This window comes from Rattus norvegicus, chromosome 2 (assembly GCF_036323735.1).
Source record: "Rattus norvegicus strain BN/NHsdMcwi chromosome 2, GRCr8, whole genome shotgun sequence".
NCBI lineage: Eukaryota > Metazoa > Chordata > Mammalia > Rodentia > Muridae > Rattus > Rattus norvegicus.
Genome location: NC_086020.1, coordinates 155,154,232 through 155,176,380, shown reverse-complemented (window position 1 = coordinate 155,176,380; position 22,149 = coordinate 155,154,232). Strand labels below are relative to the sequence as shown.

General features: G+C 43.0%; 1 protein-coding gene across 8 annotated transcripts in view; it reads right to left on the bottom strand.

The window, feature by feature from the left end:
• Schip1 (schwannomin interacting protein 1) overlaps positions 1–22,149 on the bottom strand; it is a 761,344-nt gene that overhangs the window by 22,180 nt on the left and 717,015 nt on the right. For 7 of the 8 annotated variants that reach the window (NM_001100666.1, XM_063281588.1, XM_063281589.1 and 4 more), the window contains one exon: positions 15,706–15,824. In NM_001100666.1, coding sequence (NP_001094136.1) covers positions 15,706–15,824 — 119 coding nt within the window. Of the gene's footprint in view, positions 1–15,701; positions 15,825–22,149 lie in introns of those variants that run through there. The other variant, XM_063281590.1, reaches the window with a different exon arrangement.

Below are 22,149 nucleotides of genomic sequence, written 5' to 3'. Positions count from 1 at the left end.
TCTCAGCTCCTCATGGTACTTTCTCCAAAATTGACCATATAATTGGTCAAAAAACGGGCCTCAACAGGTACAGAAAGATAGAAATAATCCCATGCGTGCTATCGGACCACCACGGCCTAAAACTGGTCTTCAATAACAATAAGGGAAGAATGCCCACATATACTTGGAAATTGAACAATGCTCTACTCAATGATAACCTGGTCAAGGAAGAAATAAAGAAAGAAATTAAAAACTTTTTAGAATTTAATGAAAATGAAGATACAACATACTCAAACTTATGGGACACAATGAAAGCTGTGCTAAGAGGAAAACTCATAGCGCTGAGTGCCTGCAGAAAGAAACAGGAAAGAGCATATGTCAGCAGCTTGACAGCACACCTAAAAGCTCTAGAACAAAAAGAAGCAAATACACCCAGGAGGAGCAGAAGGCAGGAAATAATCAAACTCAGAGCTGAAATCAACCAAGTAGAAACAAAAAGGACCATAGAAAGAATCAACAGAACCAAAAGTTGGTTCTTTGAGAAAATCAACAAGATAGATAAACCCTTAGCCAGACTAACGAGAGGACACAGAGAGTGCGTCCAAATTAACAAAATCAGAAATGAAAAGGGAGACATAACTACAGATTCAGAGGAAATTCAAAAAATCATCAGATCTTACTATAAAAACCTATATTCAACAAAATTTGAAAATCTTCAGGAAATGGACAATTTCCTAGACAGATACCAGGTATCGAAGTTAAATCAGGAACAGATAAACCAGTTAAACAACCCCATAACTCCTAAGGAAATAGAAGCAGTCATTAAAGGTCTCCCAACCAAAAAGAGTCCAGGTCCAGACGGGTTTAGTGCAGAATTCTATCAAACCTTCATAGAAGACCTCATACCAATATTATCCAAACTATTGCACAAAATTGAAACAGATGGAGCCCTACCGAATTCCTTCTACGAAGCCACAATTACTCTTATACCTAAACCACACAAAGACACAACAAAGAAAGAGAACTTCAGACCAATTTCCCTTATGAATATCGACGCAAAAATACTCAATAAAATTCTGGCAAACCGAATTCAAGAGCACATCAAAACAATCATCCACCATGATCAAGTAGGCTTCATCCCAGGCATGCAGGGATGGTTTAATATACGGAAAACCATCAACGTGATCCATTATATAAACAAACTGAAAGAACAGAACCACATGATCATTTCATTAGATGCTGAGAAAGCATTTGACAAAATTCAACACCCCTTCATGATAAAAGTCCTGGAAAGAATAGGAATTCAAGGCCCATACCTGAACATAGTAAAAGCCATATACAGCAAACCAGTTGCTAACATTAAACTAAATGGAGAGAAACTTGAAGCAATCCCACTAAAATCAGGGACTAGACAAGGCTGCCCACTCTCTCCCTACTTATTCAATATAGTTCTTGAAGTTCTAGCCAGAGCAATCAGACAACAAAAGGAGATCAAGGGGCTACAGATCGGAAAAGAAGAGGTCAAAATATCACTATTTGCAGATGACATGATAGTATATTTAAGTGATCCCAAAAGTTCCACCAGAGAACTACTAAAGCTGATAAACAACTTCAGCAAAGTGGCTGGGTATAAAATTAACTCAAATAAATCAGTAGCCTTCCTCTATACAAAAGAGAAACAAGCCGAGAAAGAAATTAGGGAAACGACACCCTTCATAATAGACCCAAATAATATAAAGTACCTCGGTGTGACTTTAACCAAGCAAGTAAAAGATCTGTACAATAAGAACTTCAAGACTCTGAAGAAAGAAATTGAAGAAGACCTCAGAAGATGGAAAGATCTCCCATGCTCATGGATTGGCAGGATTAATATAGTAAAAATGGCCATTTTACCAAAAGCAATTTACAGATTCAATGCAATCCCCATCAAAATACCAATCCAATTCTTCAAAGAGTTAGACAGAACAATTTGCAAATTCATCTGGAATAACAAAAAACCCAGGATAGCTAAAGCTATCCTCAACAATAAAAGGACTTCAGGGGGAATCACTATCCCTGAACTCAAGCAGTATTACAGAGCAATAGTGATAAAAACTGCATGGTATTGGTACAGAGACAGACAGATAGACCAATGGAATAGAATTGAAGACCCAGAAATTAACCCACACACCTATGGTCACTTGATTTTTGACAAAGGAGCCAAAACCATCCAATGGAAAAAAGATAGCATTTTCAGCAAATGGTGCTGGTTCAACTGGAGGGCAACATGTAGAAGAATGCAGATCGATCCATGCTTATCACCCTGTACAAAGCTTAAGTCCAAGTGGATCAAGGACCTCCACATCAAACCAGACACACTCAAACTAATAGAAGAAAAACTAGGGAAACATCTGGAACACATGGGCACTGGAAAAAATTTCCTGAACAAAACACCAATGGCTTATGCTCTAAGATCAAGAATCGACAAATGGGATCTCATAAAACTGCAAAGCTTCTGTAAGGCAAAGGACACTGTGGTTAGGACAAAACGGCAACCAACAGATTGGGAAAAGATCTTTACCAATCCTACAACAGATAGAGGCATTATATCCAAAATATACAAAGAACTCAAGAAGTTAGACCGCAGGGAAACAAATAACCCTATTAAAAAATGGGGTTCAGAGCTAAACAAAGAATTCACAGCTGAGGAATGCCGAATGGCTGAGAAACACCTAAAGAAATGTTCAACATCTTTAGTCATAAGGGAAATGCAAATCAAAACAACCCTGAGATTTCACCTCACACCAGTGCGATTGGCTAAGATCAAAAACTCAGGTGACAGCAGATGCTGGCGAGGATGTGGAGAAAGAGGAACACTCCTCCATTGTTGGTGGGATTGCAGACTAGTAAAACCATTCTGGAAATCAGTCTGGAGGTTCCTCAGAAAATTGGACATTGAACTGCCTGAGGATCCAGCTATACCTCTCTTGGGCATATACCCAAAAGATGCCTCAACATATAAAAGAGACACGTGCTCCACTATGTTCATCGCAGCCTTATTTATAATAGCCAGAAAATGGAAAGAACCCAGATGCCCTTCAACAGAGGAATGGATACAGAAAATGTGGTACATCTACACAATGGAATATTACTCAGCTATCAAAAACAACGAGTTTATGAAATTCGTAGGCAAATGGTTGGAACTGGAAAATATCATCCTGAGTGAGCTAACCCAATCACAGAAAGACATACATGGTATGCACTCATTGATAAGTGGCTATTAGCCCAAATGCTTGAATTACCCTAGATCCCTAGAACAAACGAAACTCAAGACGGATGATCAAAATGTGAATGCTTCACTCCTTTTTTAAATGAGGAAAAAGAATACCCTTGGCAGGGAAGGGAGAGGCAAAGATTAAAACAGAGACTGAAGGAACACCCATTCAGAGCCTGCCCCACATGTGGCCCATACATATACAGCCACCCAATTAGACAAGATGGATGAAGCAAAGAAGTGCAGACCGACAGGAGCCGGATGTAGATCGCTCCTGAGAGACACAGCCAGAATACAGCAAATACAGAGGCGAATGCCAGCAGCAAACCACTGAACTGATAATAGGTCCCCCGTTGAAGGAATCAGAGAAAGAACTGGAAGAGCTTGAAGGTGCTCGAGACCCCATATGTACAACAATGCCAAGAAACCAGAGCTTCCAGGGACTAAGCCACTACCTAAAGACTATACATGGACTGACCCTGGACTCTGACCTCACAGGTAGCAATGAATATCCTAGTAAGAGCACCAGTGGAAGGGGAAGCCCTGGGTCCTGCTAAGACTGAACCCCCAGTGAACTAGACTGTTGGGGGAGAGCGGCAATGGGGGGAGGGTGGGGAGGGAAACACCCATAAGGAAGGGGAGGGGGGAGGGGGATGTTTGCCCGGAAACCGGGAAAGGGAATAACACTTGAAATGTATATAAGAAATACTCAAGTTAATAAAAAAAAAAAAAAACAAAAAACAAAAAAAAAAAAACAGCACATTAAAAAGTATATGTCTAAACAAGTCTAAAATGAGTCTCTTAACAACTAAAATCAAAAGTCCAAGTGCCCAGGGGACATGCAATTGCCAGTGTTGTGTTTTCTATAATCAGCACTATATGGAAGCAAATAAAAACATAACAGAAATAACCCCAGCAAACACCAAGGCAGTACAGATGGGGCACACTTCTGAGTCCTTCCCTTGCCGTCTTCACAGGGACCTTTTGAAGAAGGCACAGTTATTATCCCATTCTATAGACCAGGAGGCTGAGGTACACTGATGTTATTAGCAAGTATTACTAAGTGGCAGTCAGGTCCTAAGAGCCTGCTGCTACTTGCCACGCCCTTCTTCCTTCCTAGTGACCGATCCAGGCATGGTGCAGAGGCACTGCTGTGAACGGAGTGAATGGATGTGTCATTTCTTTGTCCTGTGGGATGTTTGAGTGGGATGTGGGAGGATGAATCTGGGGACAGTTGATAAGAGACACCAAAGCCTGCAAGAATGGGGGACTGATGGAAAGGCATTAAAAGTCTTTCCTTTTAATGGCATTTTTACTGATATTATTTATTTATCTTTCTATTTTACTGCAAATGTCTCATATATCTGAAAAGACACAACAAATTATGGTCAACACTGCCCCCCTCCAGTCTGCTTAAACAACATGGAGGGGTTTGTCTTCTCAGTAAAAGTACCTTCCATGGGTTTCATGCATGTGATAATGTGCAAAAGAACAATCCGAAGGACACGGGAGATCTTTATAAGATTGAATTAAAAGATGGTGCTGGGTGGAGATGTAGTTCAGTTGAGCTGCTTGGTTGAGAAGAAGCATGAGATTCTGAGCTCAGTGACCAGCACTGAAGGAGAAGGAAGGATGCTGGGAGAACTTGGGACAGCCAGCTCACTCCTGTCAGTGGGCACAGCTTCCAGTAGTGGCGTTGGGCACACCCAAGGCCCAACACATGTGCATGAGCACTGTGTAAAGGGGGTGTAAATTGCACTGATGGTATCACGAGAAAATATTAAAGATGACGCAAAATGAAATCTAAATCCTAGAAGCTCATTTAATTAACATTCTGCTGTCCACCGAAGCCATTTTTTTTAATGTAACATGTAGCCCAGTGCCCACCCCCACCGTTTTTCTGCAATAGCTCAGGCAATTGAATTCTCATTGTTGATGAAAAAAATTCATAAGACAGGGTACAGCTGGTTATGCCTTTAGCAAGATGTCAAATTCAGCCTGCACAAAATTAATTGCACCTAATTAAACTGGGGTCATTGGCATTATTGTAAAGCAAGGCTATTTATTAGACAAAGAAAATTTCACAAATACCAATTTACTTTTCTTTTGGATTTGTGAAAGATTAGAACTGCTTACTTAATTAAATTTGTTTTGCTATTTTAATCTTATTACTTCTCAAAAGATCCACTTTAAATCCTGTCTCACTTTGGAAATTGTGTAATATTTTAGAATACGGTCTCCTTGAAACAAGGCATTCAAAACAGAGAGGCTTTCTGTAGGGTAGGAGACGACTGTTCAAAAAGAATTGAAATCGGATGCACAGCCACAGTTTGCTGGGACGCTGGTTCTACCAACGTGAAGAGTTTTTAAAAACAAATGAATAGCATGTATATGAGATCACAGTGAAGTTTCAAAGATGCGTTGTGCAGTACAAATAAGGCATTTTGATGCACTTCTCATTTCAAGGAGGACGCTATAGAGTGAGTCTCACTGCACGGAGCCAGGTCAGCCTCTTTCTTCTCTCAAGCTGGGCTGAATCAGTCACTCCACTTACTTCCAGGAAATTATGCAAAAATTATTACTGTTAGAGTCAAGACCGTGATTCGTTTTCCTGGCAGATGATGCTGGCTCATTTGACACATAAAACACACACACACACACACACACACACACACACACACACACACACGCACACACACGCACGCACACGTAACATGCACACATGCGAGTGCACACAGGCATACAGCTCCCGTATTCAAAGCCCTGTGAATCTTGTTTCTTTAAAGCATCCTAGGTTTGCTGTTATGGGTCTAGCTAAGCTGGCCCTGCCTCCTGCTCCCCTCCCACCCAAACACAGAGGAGGTAGCAGGTGTTTGTAGTTGGCCTTGCTTCAGCCATTCACCAATAAGCATAGAAGGCCAAGAAAGAAATGAATTTTAATTTGGGGATGGTTGAGATAAGTAAACAGTAATCATTATTCAAAGCAGCTGCTCAAAAACACTCTGGAGAGTTGGTTCTTATCATACAGGCTGGAGGGAAGGATACAGCTCATCCAGGCTACTGGACGGCTCTGCAGGCGTGATAAAGACGACGGTTATCTAGGATGCATTTATACCTATGTAAGCTATAGAAAATCCATCTTGGGTTAAGGTAGAAAGAGAGTGAAAGTCAGACTGATCTGGGGCTTCTGTGAAGGAAGGAGAAGGGAGAGGAAGGGAAGTTTTCTTCTCGAGGTCGGGTTGGTATGTAATTCATCAATAGAAGCTTTCCTAGATGCCCATCGGTAATGGCTATTCATCTTGTGTCCCCACAGTAGCTAGGCCTCTTCCTATCTCCTCAGCACTAACCTGAGAATGTGGGAGCAGAACAACAACTGATCATTACTGTGACCAAGGAAAAATGTGCAGGGAAGCAAGCACTGTACCAGAAGTAACAGAAAAGCTGGGAGTGATGGCAAGTCTGCACATCCAGCACTCAGTAGGACTGCAGCAGGAGGGCTGGAAGGTGAAGGCCAGTCTTCGCTATGCAGCAAGATCCACTCCACACCCTGAATATGACTAAACCTAGTATATTTCTTGGAAATCTCATTTCAAAAAAAATAGATAATCCATTTTTTCTTATTTCCTAATAAGCAGTTAAGACCTTTTTCCAAACGATAAAAGAATGACAAAGATCATACCGTCTCAGTTTAAGAAGGTGATTATGTCTGGATTACCAAATTTTGTAGGAAAATGTGACACTCCATGTAGGCCACACTCCAGTACACATCAGGTCTAATGAGCTGTGTTATGCGGCCATATTCAACGTTCTTTGGCTATAGTATTAAGCATAAAACGTCTTTATGGGATTATGGTAAGCCTAGCTTACATTAACAGCTTACCACTTAAAAAAAAAAGAAAACTGCTTTAAGGGAGATAACACCATCCAGAAAACCTCAGCAGGGCCGCTACCCAGTGGAGCACATTAAAGTTGACCTTGAAGGCACGGCTGACACACTCAGACTCTCACATGCCTTCCCATCTCTTACATACTGGTTATGACTAATTTTTTTTCTTTTGCAGGTAAATTCACATCCTTTAAAGAGCATGAAAGGCGTCAGATTAGGTTTCCAAAGATTTCCATTTATAAGTAGTCCCGGCCTTAAAAACCAAGCTGACAATTTCAGAATCCAATATTGGCGGGGCGTTTTTGGATGGGGTCTCACTTGGTCACCCCAGCTTGCCTGGTGCCTCGTATACTGGCCTCAAACTTACTCTTCCTTCTGCCTCAGTCTTCTCTGTGCTGGGCCTGTGATACCAGGCCTTGTTCTGTCAATTAATCTTATACGCTGTAGTCCACTTCATATCGAGGACTGAGCTCTTCGGGGTAGTGGACTCACAACAGGTCTATCTGGTTCTGGATGTTTGGCTAACCCAACACACCTGCTCTTGTACCTTCTGGTACTGTCCTGCTGAGCTGACATCTTCAAATACTTCTGTAAGAGGCAAGGTATTTCCCGCTCTGTGAAACACTTTTGGAATGACTGGTAGTGGTCTGGGCAGGTTTCATGGGGGTGGGAGGGAGATGCAGAAGGTAACCAGCATGCCTTCTAAACATGTATGAAATTAACAGAGAACAAAATGAATCAATAAAAACACTTACAAAGAAAATTTACATTCCTAATAGCCTTAATGACCACAGGCTATATAACAGGGATATATAACTGAGCTTTCCTGGAGACCCTCCCAGCCCCTGACACTACATTATGGCTAATGAGGACAAGGATGGTCAATCACAACAGATTTTCTATTTACAAGATAAAGTGATGTTTCTTAGAAACATTTAGGATCCTTATTAAATATCATCTCGAGTGAAATTAGAAAAGTCATGGTGTTCTCACAGATGATGAGCTCATCCCAGAACAGAGATGAGCCCATCTGAAAGAACAGGCTATAAATACTCTCTCCGAGACAAGCCAACAAGTGCAGCTTGTTATATGCTACTGGGAAGCACATTCGTGTTTGGATAGCTGTCTCCAGGGGAAGAGGACTCGGTGCTTTTCCAATTTGGCTCTGCTCTAAGTCTCAAGAGGCCCTGGGAAATGGAGAGAGGCACCAAAGGGTAAGGAGGGCAGAAAAGGGATGAGGGAAGAATTTTCTGGGAACCCCAATTCCCGACCCTCAGTACCACTCAATTGGAGAAGGGCCGTTTGGTTTTACATATAGGGTTTTGGGTATGGTGGTGTACTGCTTTAATTCCAGCACTCAAGAGGCAGAAGCAAGCTGGCCTTTGTGAGTTTGTGGCTAGCCTGGTCTACATATTGAGCCCCAGGCCAGCCAGAACTACACAGTAAGGCCCTGTCTCAAAAACAAAAACAGAAAAAGGAAACCAAAACAAGACAGATACTGAAAACCTCCATGAGACTTAAGCATGACGTAGTGGACACTACTATCTACCCGCTCTTAGGAAATCCTCCTGACATCTGTGACAGGAAGACAGACACACAGGAAAAAGAAACAACAGCACATGAGTCTGAAAACCTTACGACGGTAGGGGAGGAGCACGGATGGATATTGCAAATCCTGGAAATACTCAGGGAGAAGAGAAGAGCAAAGCACAGACTCAGTTCTTGAAAGGGCCATCTAGACCAGCTCTCTGCCTGGCTCATCTCTGGCCTAGAAGAATCAGGAAGTTTATTTTCAAATCACAAGTGCTCTAGACTGGAGTACCTAGACATACACTAAACTTCCAAACACTCCCAAAGGTTCCCTTCCGAGGGTCATCAGACACTACCAGACAGCCTAACAACCCCTCACGGCGAGGTTCGATGGTTCTTTTCTATTGTAAGCTACCGACCAAGAAAAAAAGACTAGATGCTTCCGGTTGATTGCATACCGGTGAAGGAGTGCGCCAGTTTGGTTAGCTCCATCCTGAAGAGCCTGACTCATTTGTTCAACAATGTTCAGAGACTTGACCTCGCTTCATGTGGTTGCCTTGGTAACGAATTCTACAAAGACTTGTTTCCCAATAACTTACATTTGGGTGCTGGCGAAAGACAAAGAACAGATTTAAAGACATTCTATAAATGCCTTAATAAGGGTAATGGGTCTAAAGAGAAAACCATGTGAAGGTAAGTGGGTGAACAAGATAAAAGAGGAAGTGATAGGAGCGTGGGCGTTTATTTGTAATAAAGTGGCCTGGGAAGGTCTCTCTGAGGAGATGATATATGTCAAAACAACCTAGCGCACAATGTAAGGCAGCAAAATAGCTGTTATTATCTTATACTTAATTATTGCCAGATGGAAAGCAAAAGAAAAAATCATGGGAAATAGGAAGCTCAGTAAAAACTATCTGAGGCAATCAAAATAAAACTTAAAGGTTTCAATGAAATTAAATATGCTAACAAGTCTTAAAGTGTAGAGAAAATAGAGAAATACCTAGAAAAACACATCTCATTAGAATTGACTCAAGAAAGACGAAAGAAGCAGGTATGGTCAGGTAGCTCTTAAGGAATAGAAGCAGTTTTGAAACAGATGCATAAATACCAGACCAATGCAGGTGACTTCACAGAAGCGGATCATCACAATATTACGTCGACATTTTGGGGCATAATATGAAATATAAGTCCTCACCCATTTTTAAGCCAGCATAATTCTAAAAGCAGACAAAATATTATAATACTATGAGAGACCCATGCCAATTATGAATATACCTGTAACAATCTTAAGCAAGATATTAAAAATAAAGAATATGGCCCCCAGTTGACGGATGGGGCCACCCACCCATCTCAAAATTTCTAACCCAGAAATGTTCCTGTCCAAAGGAAAGACAGGGACAAAAAAATGGACTGAAGGAAAAGCCATCCAGAGACTGCCCCATCTAGGGATTCATCTCATCTGCAGACACCAGACCCTGACGACTACGCTATTGCTGATGCTAAGAAGCGCCTGCTGAGAGGAGCCTGGTATGGCTGTTCCCTGAGAGGTCCTGCCAGCACCTGACTAAGTCAGATATAGATACATACTCACAGCCAACCATCGGACTGAGCCTGGGGACCCCAATGGAAGAGCTAGGGGAAGGACTGAAGGAGCTGAAGGGGATGGCAACCCCAAAGGAAGAACAATATCAATAACCAGTCCACCCAGAGACTGAACCACCAACCAAAGAGTATACATGGAGGGGTCCATGGATCCAGATGTGTGTGTGTGTGTGTGTGTGTGTGTGTGTGTGTGTGTGTGTGTATGGTAGAGGATGGCCTTATCTGACATCAATGGGAGGGGAGGCCCTTGGTCCTGTGGAGGTTTGATGCCCCAGCATAGGGAGATGCTAGAGTGGTGAGGTGGGAGTGGGTGAGTGAGTGAGTAGAGGACCACCCTCATAGAGGCAAAGGGGAGGGAGAAAGGAGGATGGGATGGGGAGGTTGTGGAGGGGTAACCAGGAAGGAGGATATCACCTGAAATGCAAATGAATAAAATGATTAATAAGAAATAAAAATTAAAAAATGAAAAGAGATAATTTACCTCACCTTGCTTTGGTTTTCAGGATATGCAAGGATAATTCAACATTCTGAAAATCTCTAATGTACTGCACTGATTCATTAAAAGAACAAGATAATGTGACAAAGTTATTCTAGCAATGAAGAAAAAAATCATGTGATGGAATTAAAGGTCCACTTAAGATCAAAGTTCTCTGTAAATTATTAATAGAAGGGAACACTCCTAATTCTGTAAATGACTAGATAAGACATATAATTAGCACCACTCCAAACAGGGAAGTTGTAGAAATAGCCCACTCAGTCTGAGAAATGAGCTAAGGGTTCTAACCACTGTGATTTCTAATCTTCACTGTCTTCAAATTCAAAGGAAACAGGCAGAAATCAGAAGCATGGGATTGGAAAGAAACAAATCAAGCCGCTGTACTTTGCAGATTATATTATTGTTTAAAAGTCTCAAAAGACCCAGGCTCGATGGTGCATGCCTTTAATCCTGGCACCTGGGAGGCAGGGGCAGGAGGGAACTGTGAGAGTTCCAGGACAGCCAAGGCTACATGGAGAATAGAGAAACTGTGTCAAAAAAACCTCAAATAATCTTTGGTACTCCGTAGACAACTCTAAGAAACCACAGAGGTAATATCAGCAATGGTAAAGTGGGTGTAAGACCCGCTGGCTATGTAAGTACAGCATTGTCTACCATGCATGAACACTGGGTTTGAACCCCCATACAGGAAGGGGTTACAGGGGCTTAGATAGTTGCATTTTTCTTCAGCAGCAACTAACAAGGAAGCTTTACTAAAGAGAATTTAAGGTGTCAGAACAGAAAGCATCTATTAATAAGTATATCAAAACATGTGTAGCATCTCTAAATGGAAAGACACAAATCCTTAGTTTTAAAAAGACTTAATAAGTGGAAAGACAGACTATGTTTATGGATGAGGAGATTTCAAACTATAAAACTGTAATTCTTCCTGAATTGATCTATACATAGGTTCAGTGAGGATCTTTTAAAAAAGAATCCATGAAAAGTATTTTGCTGAACTTGATTAGATGATTTAAATTTACATGGAGGAATAAAGAACCGTGAAGTAGTCGCCCATTGTGTAAAAGTGTTTATTTTCTTTTTTTCTGATAGAAAAAGATTAAAGAGAGTTGACTATCCAAATATTGTGATGTATTTTGAATCTATAATAATAAAAATTATAGTTTTGGAGCAAGAGTGGAAACAATGAAATAAACAAGTGAACAAAATATTCCCATGGTTGTAGAGCAGGAGACAGTGTGATCTATGGGATTAGCGAGTGACGGGTGGGTCGGTCATCAAGCAGAGGAAAGTGGTTGCTCTACGGTGAAGAAGACAGTCCTCTCCCTATACTTTATAAAGCTATCAACTGAGTCGCCTTCTAAAACTCCAACACTTTTAACTCTTGGTAAGACTAGCAAATATCTATTGGACTATGGGATAAAAAAAGTTTGAGTTTGGTCTCTGAGGCTGGCCTTAAACTTGCTATCTAATCAAAGTGGGCCTTGAGCTCTTGCTCCTTCTGTCTACACCTCCTGTGGGCTGGGGTTACAGGCAAGTGCCAACAGACCCAGTTAGGTAAGATTTTGCACACAAAATTACATGCAACACTGACCAGAAACAAACAAACAAACAAACAAACAAACAAACAGAATTACCTGTATTAAATCAAAACGTATGATCACAAAACACATAAGAAAATGAGAAGCGAGTTACAAGCTGGCAGAAGATGTTTGCAATGTGTATTTGGGATTCCTGATGTGAACTAATATTGTACTTAAGTAACCTGGATATGGAAAGGCACACACATAAGGAGGAGGAGGAAGAGGAAGAGGGAAACCAGAAATTTGAAATAAGACACAAACAGACATCTCACAAGAGGAAATGCAACTGTTAATAAACACAGTGATATGCCGTCATGTTCCTAATCAGTCAACAAATAGCTTTTAAAGGCTGTACTGACTGACGAAAGGTCTCAGAGCCACAGGTCGCAGAGGAGACGCTGTTGGAAGGACAGTATTCTCCATCAACCATACTGGCTATGGTTGGCATTGTCTTGTTAGTGCAAACACTCATGTATTTTTCTCCTAAGCTCACCCTCATGCACACACATGTCTGCAGAAGACATGGACAAGAGGGTTATGAACAGCAATGTGACACCAGCAAGTATTCTAAAACATTCACGCCCATCATTACAAAACTGGCTATAGAAACTACTGTAGTCACTTAGTAGAGAATAAAGGGGAAGCCGTTCACGCATGCGCAGTGAGTACAAAGAGTCAGTTCCTATTTACCTTAAACAGTAATATGTCTCAAGTAAGGGAAGCATGCTATGTGAGTATACTGGCTGGTTCCTTGTCAACTTGACACAAGCTATAGTCACCAGAGAGGAAGGAGCCTTAGTTGAGAAAATGCCTCCATGAGACATTAAGATGTTTTCTCAATTAGTGATCAATTGGGGTGGGCGGTCCATTATGGGTGGTACCAACCCTGGGCTGGTAGTGCTGGATTTTATAAGAAAGCAGGCTGAGCCAGTCATGGAGAACAAGCCAGTAACACCTCTCCATGGCCTCTGCATCAGTTCCTTCCTACAGGTTCCTGACCTGTGTGAGTTCCTGTCCTGACTTCCTTTGGTGATAAATAGCAGTGTGGAAGTGTATGCTGAATAAACCCTTTCCTCCCCAGCTTTTAGGTCATGGTGTTTTGTTACAGCAACAGAAACTCTAACTAAGACAACAGGTCAGGCGGACGAGTATGGGATCTTAAGACCACACACACTAGATTGTTAACTGATCTTAAACTATGCTGTAACTAAAAGGGGAGAATGAAAAGAGAGATAGGTAGGCAGGTTTGTGGGCAGGACGTGATAAAAATAGACCCCAGCTTTTGGAGTTGCAACAATAGATGGTTATTTGAAATAAAATCTGAGAATATCAGCATTCAATTTAGAGATATGTAGATAAATACCCGAGGCGGCAGCAAGGAGCTAAACTGTCCTGCTTCTAGAAAGCAGAGCAATAATGTAGGGGCTTGCGTGCATACCCCTCACACAGACACACATTTTATATATATAAATAAATAATACAGTTTTGTACACTATAAGAGTAGGGGGCTCAAGGAATGATGAATATGATTTCTGCCACCTTCATATATATATATACATATATATGTGTGTGTGTGTATGCAAACACTCATGTCAAATATCTGACATATATCATGAACACATTGAATACATCTGATAAGAACACATAAGTATGAGTTTACAAACAAGGCCTACCCCTTTGTACCAAACGGAAATGACATGGTTGAAAAGACACATGGAACTCCTCGATATGATATTCTGGCCCCTTTGGGGCATAGCAGGAGGCACTAGCTAAATCTGTAAGGCCATACATACACAGTGGTCCAATCTCCTCATTTCACATTCAGGAAAAAACCAAACAATCATTCTCCTACTGCAAAGTAGATTGAGACAAAGCTGCAGGTCTGTCTCTAGGCCAGAAAACCTTCTCCCATAGCCACGAGGAGGTGAAAGGCCGATGGGCAGACCGACTTGCTGGTTCCCAGGGGAATCCTGTGGGAGGATCCTGCTACCCAGCTAAGGCTGTGATGCTGTAACGTTCCATGGGCGAACCAGCGCTTGCCTTCCTCCTGGCGCACCCACTCACTGTCCTCTTCGAAACTATGCACTTGTGTGAGCGTGTGTCTGCCCTCTGGTCTCTAAGGACCAGACAAGGCTTATTAGAATCAGACGGGGCGGGATTAGGTGGGTAGTGGGTATCAGGTTGCTCACTGTGGACCTCACAGACAGCAGAGATAGGATAGGAATCCGACGGAATGAAAGCATGGGTATTATCATTTGCTGCTAGGACTCGGCTTAGTGTTGTCAACATAGGCGGTATTTCCAGAGGGTGTGTTCGCTTTAAGCTCAAAAGATAAAGAAACAGGCACGGTAGGGGATGGGACAGAGGGTAAGAGGAGAGCTGATGGGTGTGTAGTTGCCTCTTCGTGAAAACAATGTTCTACGTGCCTCCACCAGTCACTAGGAATGGGGTGGCTCTGAAAGGCATCTCTACTTCCATTAGGCAATGTAGCCCACAGAACGGTGGGACGGTCATCAGGTAGCAGCGGCATAGAAACGTGAGACTTCAAGCTCAGCTGAGACCCTCTGAATCAGAACCGTAATTCCCCAAGTGACATATAAGCATGTTAAAGGTTGAGAAGCCTTCTCTGTTTTCCTGGAAAAATTGCAGGCTTTACATATTTTATTTGGAATAAAAAGCTATGCAAACTACCAATAATACCTTGAAATAAACAATGGTAAGGGAGTAATGATATCCTAAAACAATGGCTCTCAAGTTCCTAGTGTGGCTCTTTAATACAGTCCCTCAGGATGTGGTGACTCCCCAACCATAAAATTATTCTTGTTGTCACTTCATAAAATAGAATGTAAATAGATGATATACCGGGGATGTGTGACCTCTGTGAAAGGGTCACTTGACCACCAGAAGGGTCTTGACCCATGGGTTGAGAACCATTATCCTAAAATAAAGACCAAGAGAAACTACCTGGCAGACAATCTAGTAATAAACACAGAATGATCAAAGTGAGAATTACAGTTCTCACATACTGGTATTCATTGCCATTAAACTTATTACGGGCTGCTTCTGAGTGCTCTGGGGCTGCTTAATGGGGAATCTGGTGGTCTGCACATGTATAAGGCATCAGCTGCTTAGGCCCGTGGCCTGGCCAGACCATGAATCCAGTGTTCTGTCCAAAGATAAAGGAAATATAAAAATGTGACCTCAGGTGGCTAAGCATTGGGCCACAGCAACAGTCACCAGTGAAAATAACCCAACGTACATGTGGGGAAGGATTGGCTGAAACCCCAAAGTAACCTTCGAAGACATAGGCTGTCGTTCACAGACACACAGGCACCACGTGGTATCCACCAGAGAGTGAACTCGAAAGCACGCTCACCTCGAGGAAAGGCTTGGCTTCCCGCTTTTGCTGCAGCTGGTATAGATTCCGGGGCCATCGTCAAAGAAGCTTCCGAGTGCCAACTTCTGTCTGATAGACTCTCTCTCATTCTTCTGTGCCTAAAATGTCAAGGGGGGAAAAAGGTGCCAATCAGTGGGCAGATACAACACAAACATGGGCAGTCTACCTTGCTGAGTAAGTTTCTTGAAATGGAACATTAGATAGATAGATAGATAGATAGATAGATAGATAGATAGATAGATATGGGCTGAAGTCCAGAGATACTTCAATTATTAAAAGCTGAAATAAAATCAGTCTCTTATGGCTCTAATTCCAGTCCTTTGGTGCTTCCCCCACCCCAAATTGAGGCACCCACCGTGATGCCAGTCCATCTTCATGGGGCTGGGAGGAGCAGGTTTGTAATGTTCATCCCTCTCACCCGACAGTCATGCTGGCTAATGATTTCTCCTAAATTTAATCACTTTGCTTTGCCCCAGGTCTTTGGCCCGCCCCCTCGGCAGCAAGAACAATAACGCATTCAGCTGTGTACACTGGATTTCAGGAGCTGGCTGATGCCGCTTGGTTCGGCCCAGAGCCAAGGAGACCGATACCACAGTCTGCCTGCTTTGGGCTTACAGTCTTGCTGGGGAGGATGGCTTCCATTTGCCTCCTCATTCCAGTATACATGAGCAAGAATATAAGGCCTGTGATGACTGGAGAGTTGTAATTGGCCTCATCGGTCTCACATTTTGATTCGAAGTGTGCATAGTAAAAAGACTTGAGCTACGCTATTCTGACCATTTGGGTATGTTTACAATACTCAGCTTCCCATTAAAAACCCAATAAAAACTCACCCGACTGAACTTTTAGGCCCTTTAAACAACAGGGTAGAAGATTAGAAATGATTTCCTTAGTTAAATATAAAACCACCACAAAACCAACCAGAAAGCCTTGCCTGAGAAGATTTTGGGGAGGGGGGGTTCTTTCTTTGTGGGATGAAAAGGTTATGAGTGGGGCCATTTTGTGTGCTGAGCAGGCTCTTAAGGCGACCTCTGTCTGCTCACAGAGCTTAGCGATGCTAGTGTTCCCCCCTACAGAAGGTTCTAGAGTCACGCCTGGGCTCTCCTGTGTCAGAAAGACCCAGTACATCCAGTTGGAAGGATGGGCTGACAAATGACTTACTTCATTCCCATCTGTAAGACAGGATAAGGACTCCTCTGTCTCCCAGCACACTCAGGTCACACGTAGCTGTCTGCATTTCAATCTAACAATTGGTTAATTAAAATTTAAATTTAGTTCCTCAGTCAACCTGGCCTCATTTCAGGAACTCCAAAGCCATCCGGGATGAGTGTGGGATGAGTGTGGATATCCCATTCGACAGCACAGTCGAATATGATAATGCTTCAACAAGCTGTGTTAAAAGGAACTAGGGTTTTTAAAGTACACATTGTGGGGTGCTAGATCCAGACAATTTCAGAAGGTTCGAAAACTTGTTATTCAGAGAAAGCTCTCCGCTCTCCTCTCTCCTCTAACCCTTTTAAATTCTTGAATACCATAAGCATTATAATTTACACTTAGTAATGATATCTATCTATATAGCCAGTCATTGCCTTGCACCTCCATTTTGGCACATCCCAAGGAGATTTTGTGTGTTTGTGTGTGTGTGTGTGTGTGTGTGTGTGTGTGTGTGTGTGTGAATGCATACAATACAGTCACAAAGTGGGAGACTGTTTTTTATACAGATATTTCTACAGGAACGATGCTGATGTCATTCTGTGTGTTGTCCTGCAACACTGAGCACTAAGAAAGTCTCTATGAGGTGGCCAAGGAAAGCAGGCGTGCCTTTTGCTCGGCTAACCACTCACAGGTGTAGTGCTGGCACCTCCAGCAAGGCCTACCACCCTGTTACACACAGGCCAACCTTGTGAAACCCACCCCACACCCATCCGTCAGTGAGCCCATGTCTCAACCACGAATTCTCGACAGTCTAAAAACTGTGAAGTAGAACTGAGTATTTAAATAAAAACCAGGAGATAGTGTGAGTGTTCGTGATTAATGGTCAACAAATTGCTGGTCCAACATGGTTCCAGGTCTGGAAGGGCAACAGCCATCTTCGCTGGGCTGTGTGAACACCCCCTCGGTTTCTTTTCAGTTCTTTCTGGAATACAGAGTGCTACCAATTTTGGTGTTGGGAGAGCACTAAAAAGCCATTTTCCTCTTCTGTTTTCCTTTCTGGATCTTACTGAGCAGAATAAGGAAAAATGAAGAGAATATAAATGTTACCGACGATCCTGTTACTTAGATCACTGCTGACAGTGTATTTCCTCCTAGTTTTTTTTTCCTAATTGTGCGTACACTGAAAATTTCCCATGTAAGCACTTCATAGTCTCCAAGAACACACTTTGAATGACTGCTACTCGTCCCACCCTATGGCATTTCCTCCCACAGTTAGCCATTTGGGGTTGTGTCAAACTAAAAATAACATCTTTACATGAACCCCTGCCCACACGTCTGATGATTGCCCAGGGATGAGTCCCTGGAAGTGGGCTTGCCAGATCCGCTGTGTGTGAACATTTGCTGAAGCTCTTGACACATCACGTCCCAGCGCTCCAAAGAGAAGCTGTTCCTGTCACATGCCCACCAGCAATGCCAGGTCGGCTTCTGCTGCAGCATTCCCGCTAACCGGAAGCACTTCTGTTGTCTTCAGTTTGATAGGCAGGCGTAGTCCCGTAGCTCAGTTCCTTCCATTTATCAGCAAGAATAAATGTTTAAAGTATTTATGCTACTGTGTTTTTCTTTCCCCCGAATTACTTGTTCCTAAGTTTGTTTATTTTTCTGCAGAGATCTGACAGTTTATATTTTGCTATATTAAGGGAATTTGACCTCTTGACTTTTAGCTGTGTGCAGTTGGTTCAGTCAGTGTCTTGCCTTCTCTGTCACATTGCTGGTGGCTTTTGTGCATGGAAGCCTCTTTTCGGTTCAGAATGGAGAAGGATCTCTATTCACTGAAGAGTTAACTGAGAGGGTTCAGAGCGGCTGGCTGATGGTAACGGAGCCAGCAATGATGGTGACATCGCGGTCAATCCTCCAATAACTGTTCTGACGATGAGAAACGGGGCATAACAACAGGTCAGCCTATTGGTGTGGAGAGGAACAATGGCTTGCGTAGACGCTTTCTGGTCCCATATCTTTCTTCTCTTCTACACCGAGGGAAAAGAGTGTGCAGACTAAAAATACTAACAGTGGGCACTACGGCGAAGACACATTGTGAAACTAGAGGTATGGGTCAATTTCTTCTCTGACATGGACATGATGCTTTCCCACAAAAGCACCCAACACCAGCACCCCAAAAAGCAGATCAGGCATCACCACAGACCAACTGTGAACAGAGACATCTGCGAACACTGCAGCGCAGAGCATAGATGACCACAGAGCAACCATACTTAGAGACATTTACAAACATCTTGGCGGTCACTATCCTAGTCACCACAGCTCAGCCCTCCTTTTGGAACATCTGATTCCAAGTGTTGTAAGTACCACAGCTCCGCTAGCCAGCAAAGCAGGGATCTCTCGTTCTCTGAGGAGTTCTATCCGCAGGCCAATGGGACACCACAACTTCAAAAGCTGGAGATGAAGCCTTTGGAGAAAGGGAAAGGCTAATGCAAAATGACGCCATCTGGATGCGGTATGGCCAGCAGAGCCATGTCCACTACTAAAAAGCCTTGGGAAACACTCTCATAAAACAAAATGTCTAGAATCGACATTGCTAGTAAAAAGCGAAAGAGCAACTGAGGAATAGTGGCTCATGGCCCCCAGGATAGAAAAGCTGTGCAAAACCAAGGTGGAAGTGAAACTGTGTTTACGTACTGATGCCTAGTCCGCCTCGGGCAGTTTGTGATGGCATCCGTACCTCCCTCCACATACTGAGTCCAGGCAGATATCACAGTGGCCATCAAGGGTGTTGTGCAAGCTACAGGCATCTCACAGGCCACAGAGACTACACACACAACACTCCTTTCCTGGGGGTGAAACTGCTCTACTGCAATCCCCCAAATGTGGAAGAAGAATACTTCCTAAAGGAAAGCGCAGGGTGTTCTGCTTGGGTAGACACTGTCTGTTTGAAATCCGTCTGTCTCCAGGTCCTTCCTACATGGTTTTCAGGACACAGGACAAGCCCACCCCTCATATTAATACCAGTTACATCATCCCTGCACTTCTGGGTCCTTCCTGCTCACTTCTGGGCCATACTACTTTGTTTGCAGCATCATGGCGTCTCTGAGGCAGGGCTACTTGTCATTTCACATAATAATCTGCGCAGAGATCTATACAGGAAGGCTTGGGCAGCTCTTACATTTCTAAAGTATACTTAACCGGCACACAGTGTTTCTGTGGAGATACATCTGTGAGGCATAAGGAACACTCTTTGGGGAACAACATCCTAGCCCTAATTATAAAGTCAGTGGTGTTCAGGACCATACCAGGGGCTTCCTCCTCGTAATTCATGCACATGATATAACCAGAGCCAGCCAGAAAGGCTTGTCAGACCAAGAGGAACTTAACCTCCTCCATGATTACATACATTTAAAGAATCTCTGCCTAAAATAATCCCAGGCCCTAATTGATGAGAAGTGCACAGAAGTGCTGTGGAGTGAAGTGACTGGTGGTGGAGAGATGGCTCCACAGGTAGGGGTCCTGACTGCCCACGAGCCTGACTGCCCTTCCTTCGGCTTCCATGCTACTACAAACAGAAGGAACCGCTTGCAAAAGCAATGAAGTTAATGCAGTCGGTTCCCTATCCAGAGGTTTCAGATCAGAGACTCAACAGGAAGTGCTTGGAGGGACTCTGTCTGGACTAATCATGTCCACATACTCCATTTTTGTTATTCCCTAAACAACATGATGGCAAGGTATCCATACTGCACCAAATATGGCAAATAAAGTATACAAACTCTGTACTACTTTATGTTGGAGACTGGGTTATTTATAGATTTTGCTCTTTCTATCTGTGTCTTTGTCTCTGTGTTTCTGCTTCTGTCTGTCTCTGTCTGTCTCTCTGTCTCTGTCTCTGTCTCTCTCTCTCTCTCTCTCTGTGTGTGTGTGTGTGTGTGTGTGTGTGTGTGTGTGTCTTGGAAGCAGTGTCTCACAGATACTAAGAGATGACTATGCTTTCTACAAAGCTAACAAGGAAAATGGCATTCACAGAGGAAGAACTTGCTAAGGACTTGTGGCTGCATTGTCTCGGGAGTCATTGGTCTCCCTCAATTAGTGGAACTCATAGTTCCAGGAGCTGCCGAGACATCAGTTTGTCAAGTAGAGACTGTGCGTGTGTACAGGCACACACAGATGCTCTCTGTAGATGCCACACTGCTCTGTAGATGTAGGTGACACATTTCTTTGAGTCAGTAGTTTCCCCTGCTCGAATGTGCATGGCCATCACCCAGAGGGCCTGCGAAAGCACAGGTCATGCTTCTGTGCTTGAGATCTGGGCTGGGGCTGAGAGTGTACATGCCTAACCAGCTTCCAGATGCTGCTGTTCGAAGCAGAGTTAACTCCCCTTCCCCCATGCCCACATCTGTTCCATGTAGCCTGTCCAGCCTCTGCAGCCAGGGGCCCTGGGAGGATGCCTGTTTTGTAGCAATTAATGATCTTCCCGACCCAGTGCAATCTATCACCTAGCGATACCTGGTTCACCACCTTAGCATCCACCAGAGAGCCCAACTGGGATTCTGAAGCTCCCTGTGGAAATGCGCTCTTCCTCCAGGAAATGGTGGTCACTTGTTTCTCTCCTCTGCTTGGAAGACAGCTGGCCTCTAATAACTGTAGGCAACTCTCCAGTGTGGGCGAGGCTGAGGCTTTTAAACATCAGGAAGCAGACGTATGGAATGTATTTGTTCAGTGGCAAATTTCACTGACTTTCTTTTAAATTAAACGGCAGAAAGAGAACTCGGGTATATTGATGGTGCTCCTTAATTATTTCCGTGCTGAGATAAACCATGGATTTGTAACAAGATCAGAATAGGAAAATAGTAGTCTATGAGAGGAGAAATGGAATACTTTTGAATGTCAAGTGCATAAATACCTGTATACTGCAGGTCATTTCAAATTCAGGATTTAATTTTATTCCTTGGGAAGTGCTTTTACATTCTGGGTGGATATTGCAGTTAGATGGTACTGGGTCTTTCCACTGTATGGCTGAATGGATATTAAGCCTGGACACTTTCTTTTTCATTTAGTATTTCTGACATTTAGAAACTTACACTAAACACTGTACAAAAAGGTTATGATGAGATATCAGACAAAGGTTTCCTGAATTGCCTTTGAAATTTCAGGACCACTACTTGGGAAAGCTGGCCTTGAATATCTAATATCCAGATGGGGTATCATGGGGAAAGGTTCATCTGTTTTACCTGAGAATGGCGGACATCAAAAGCACGGGGCTTCTAG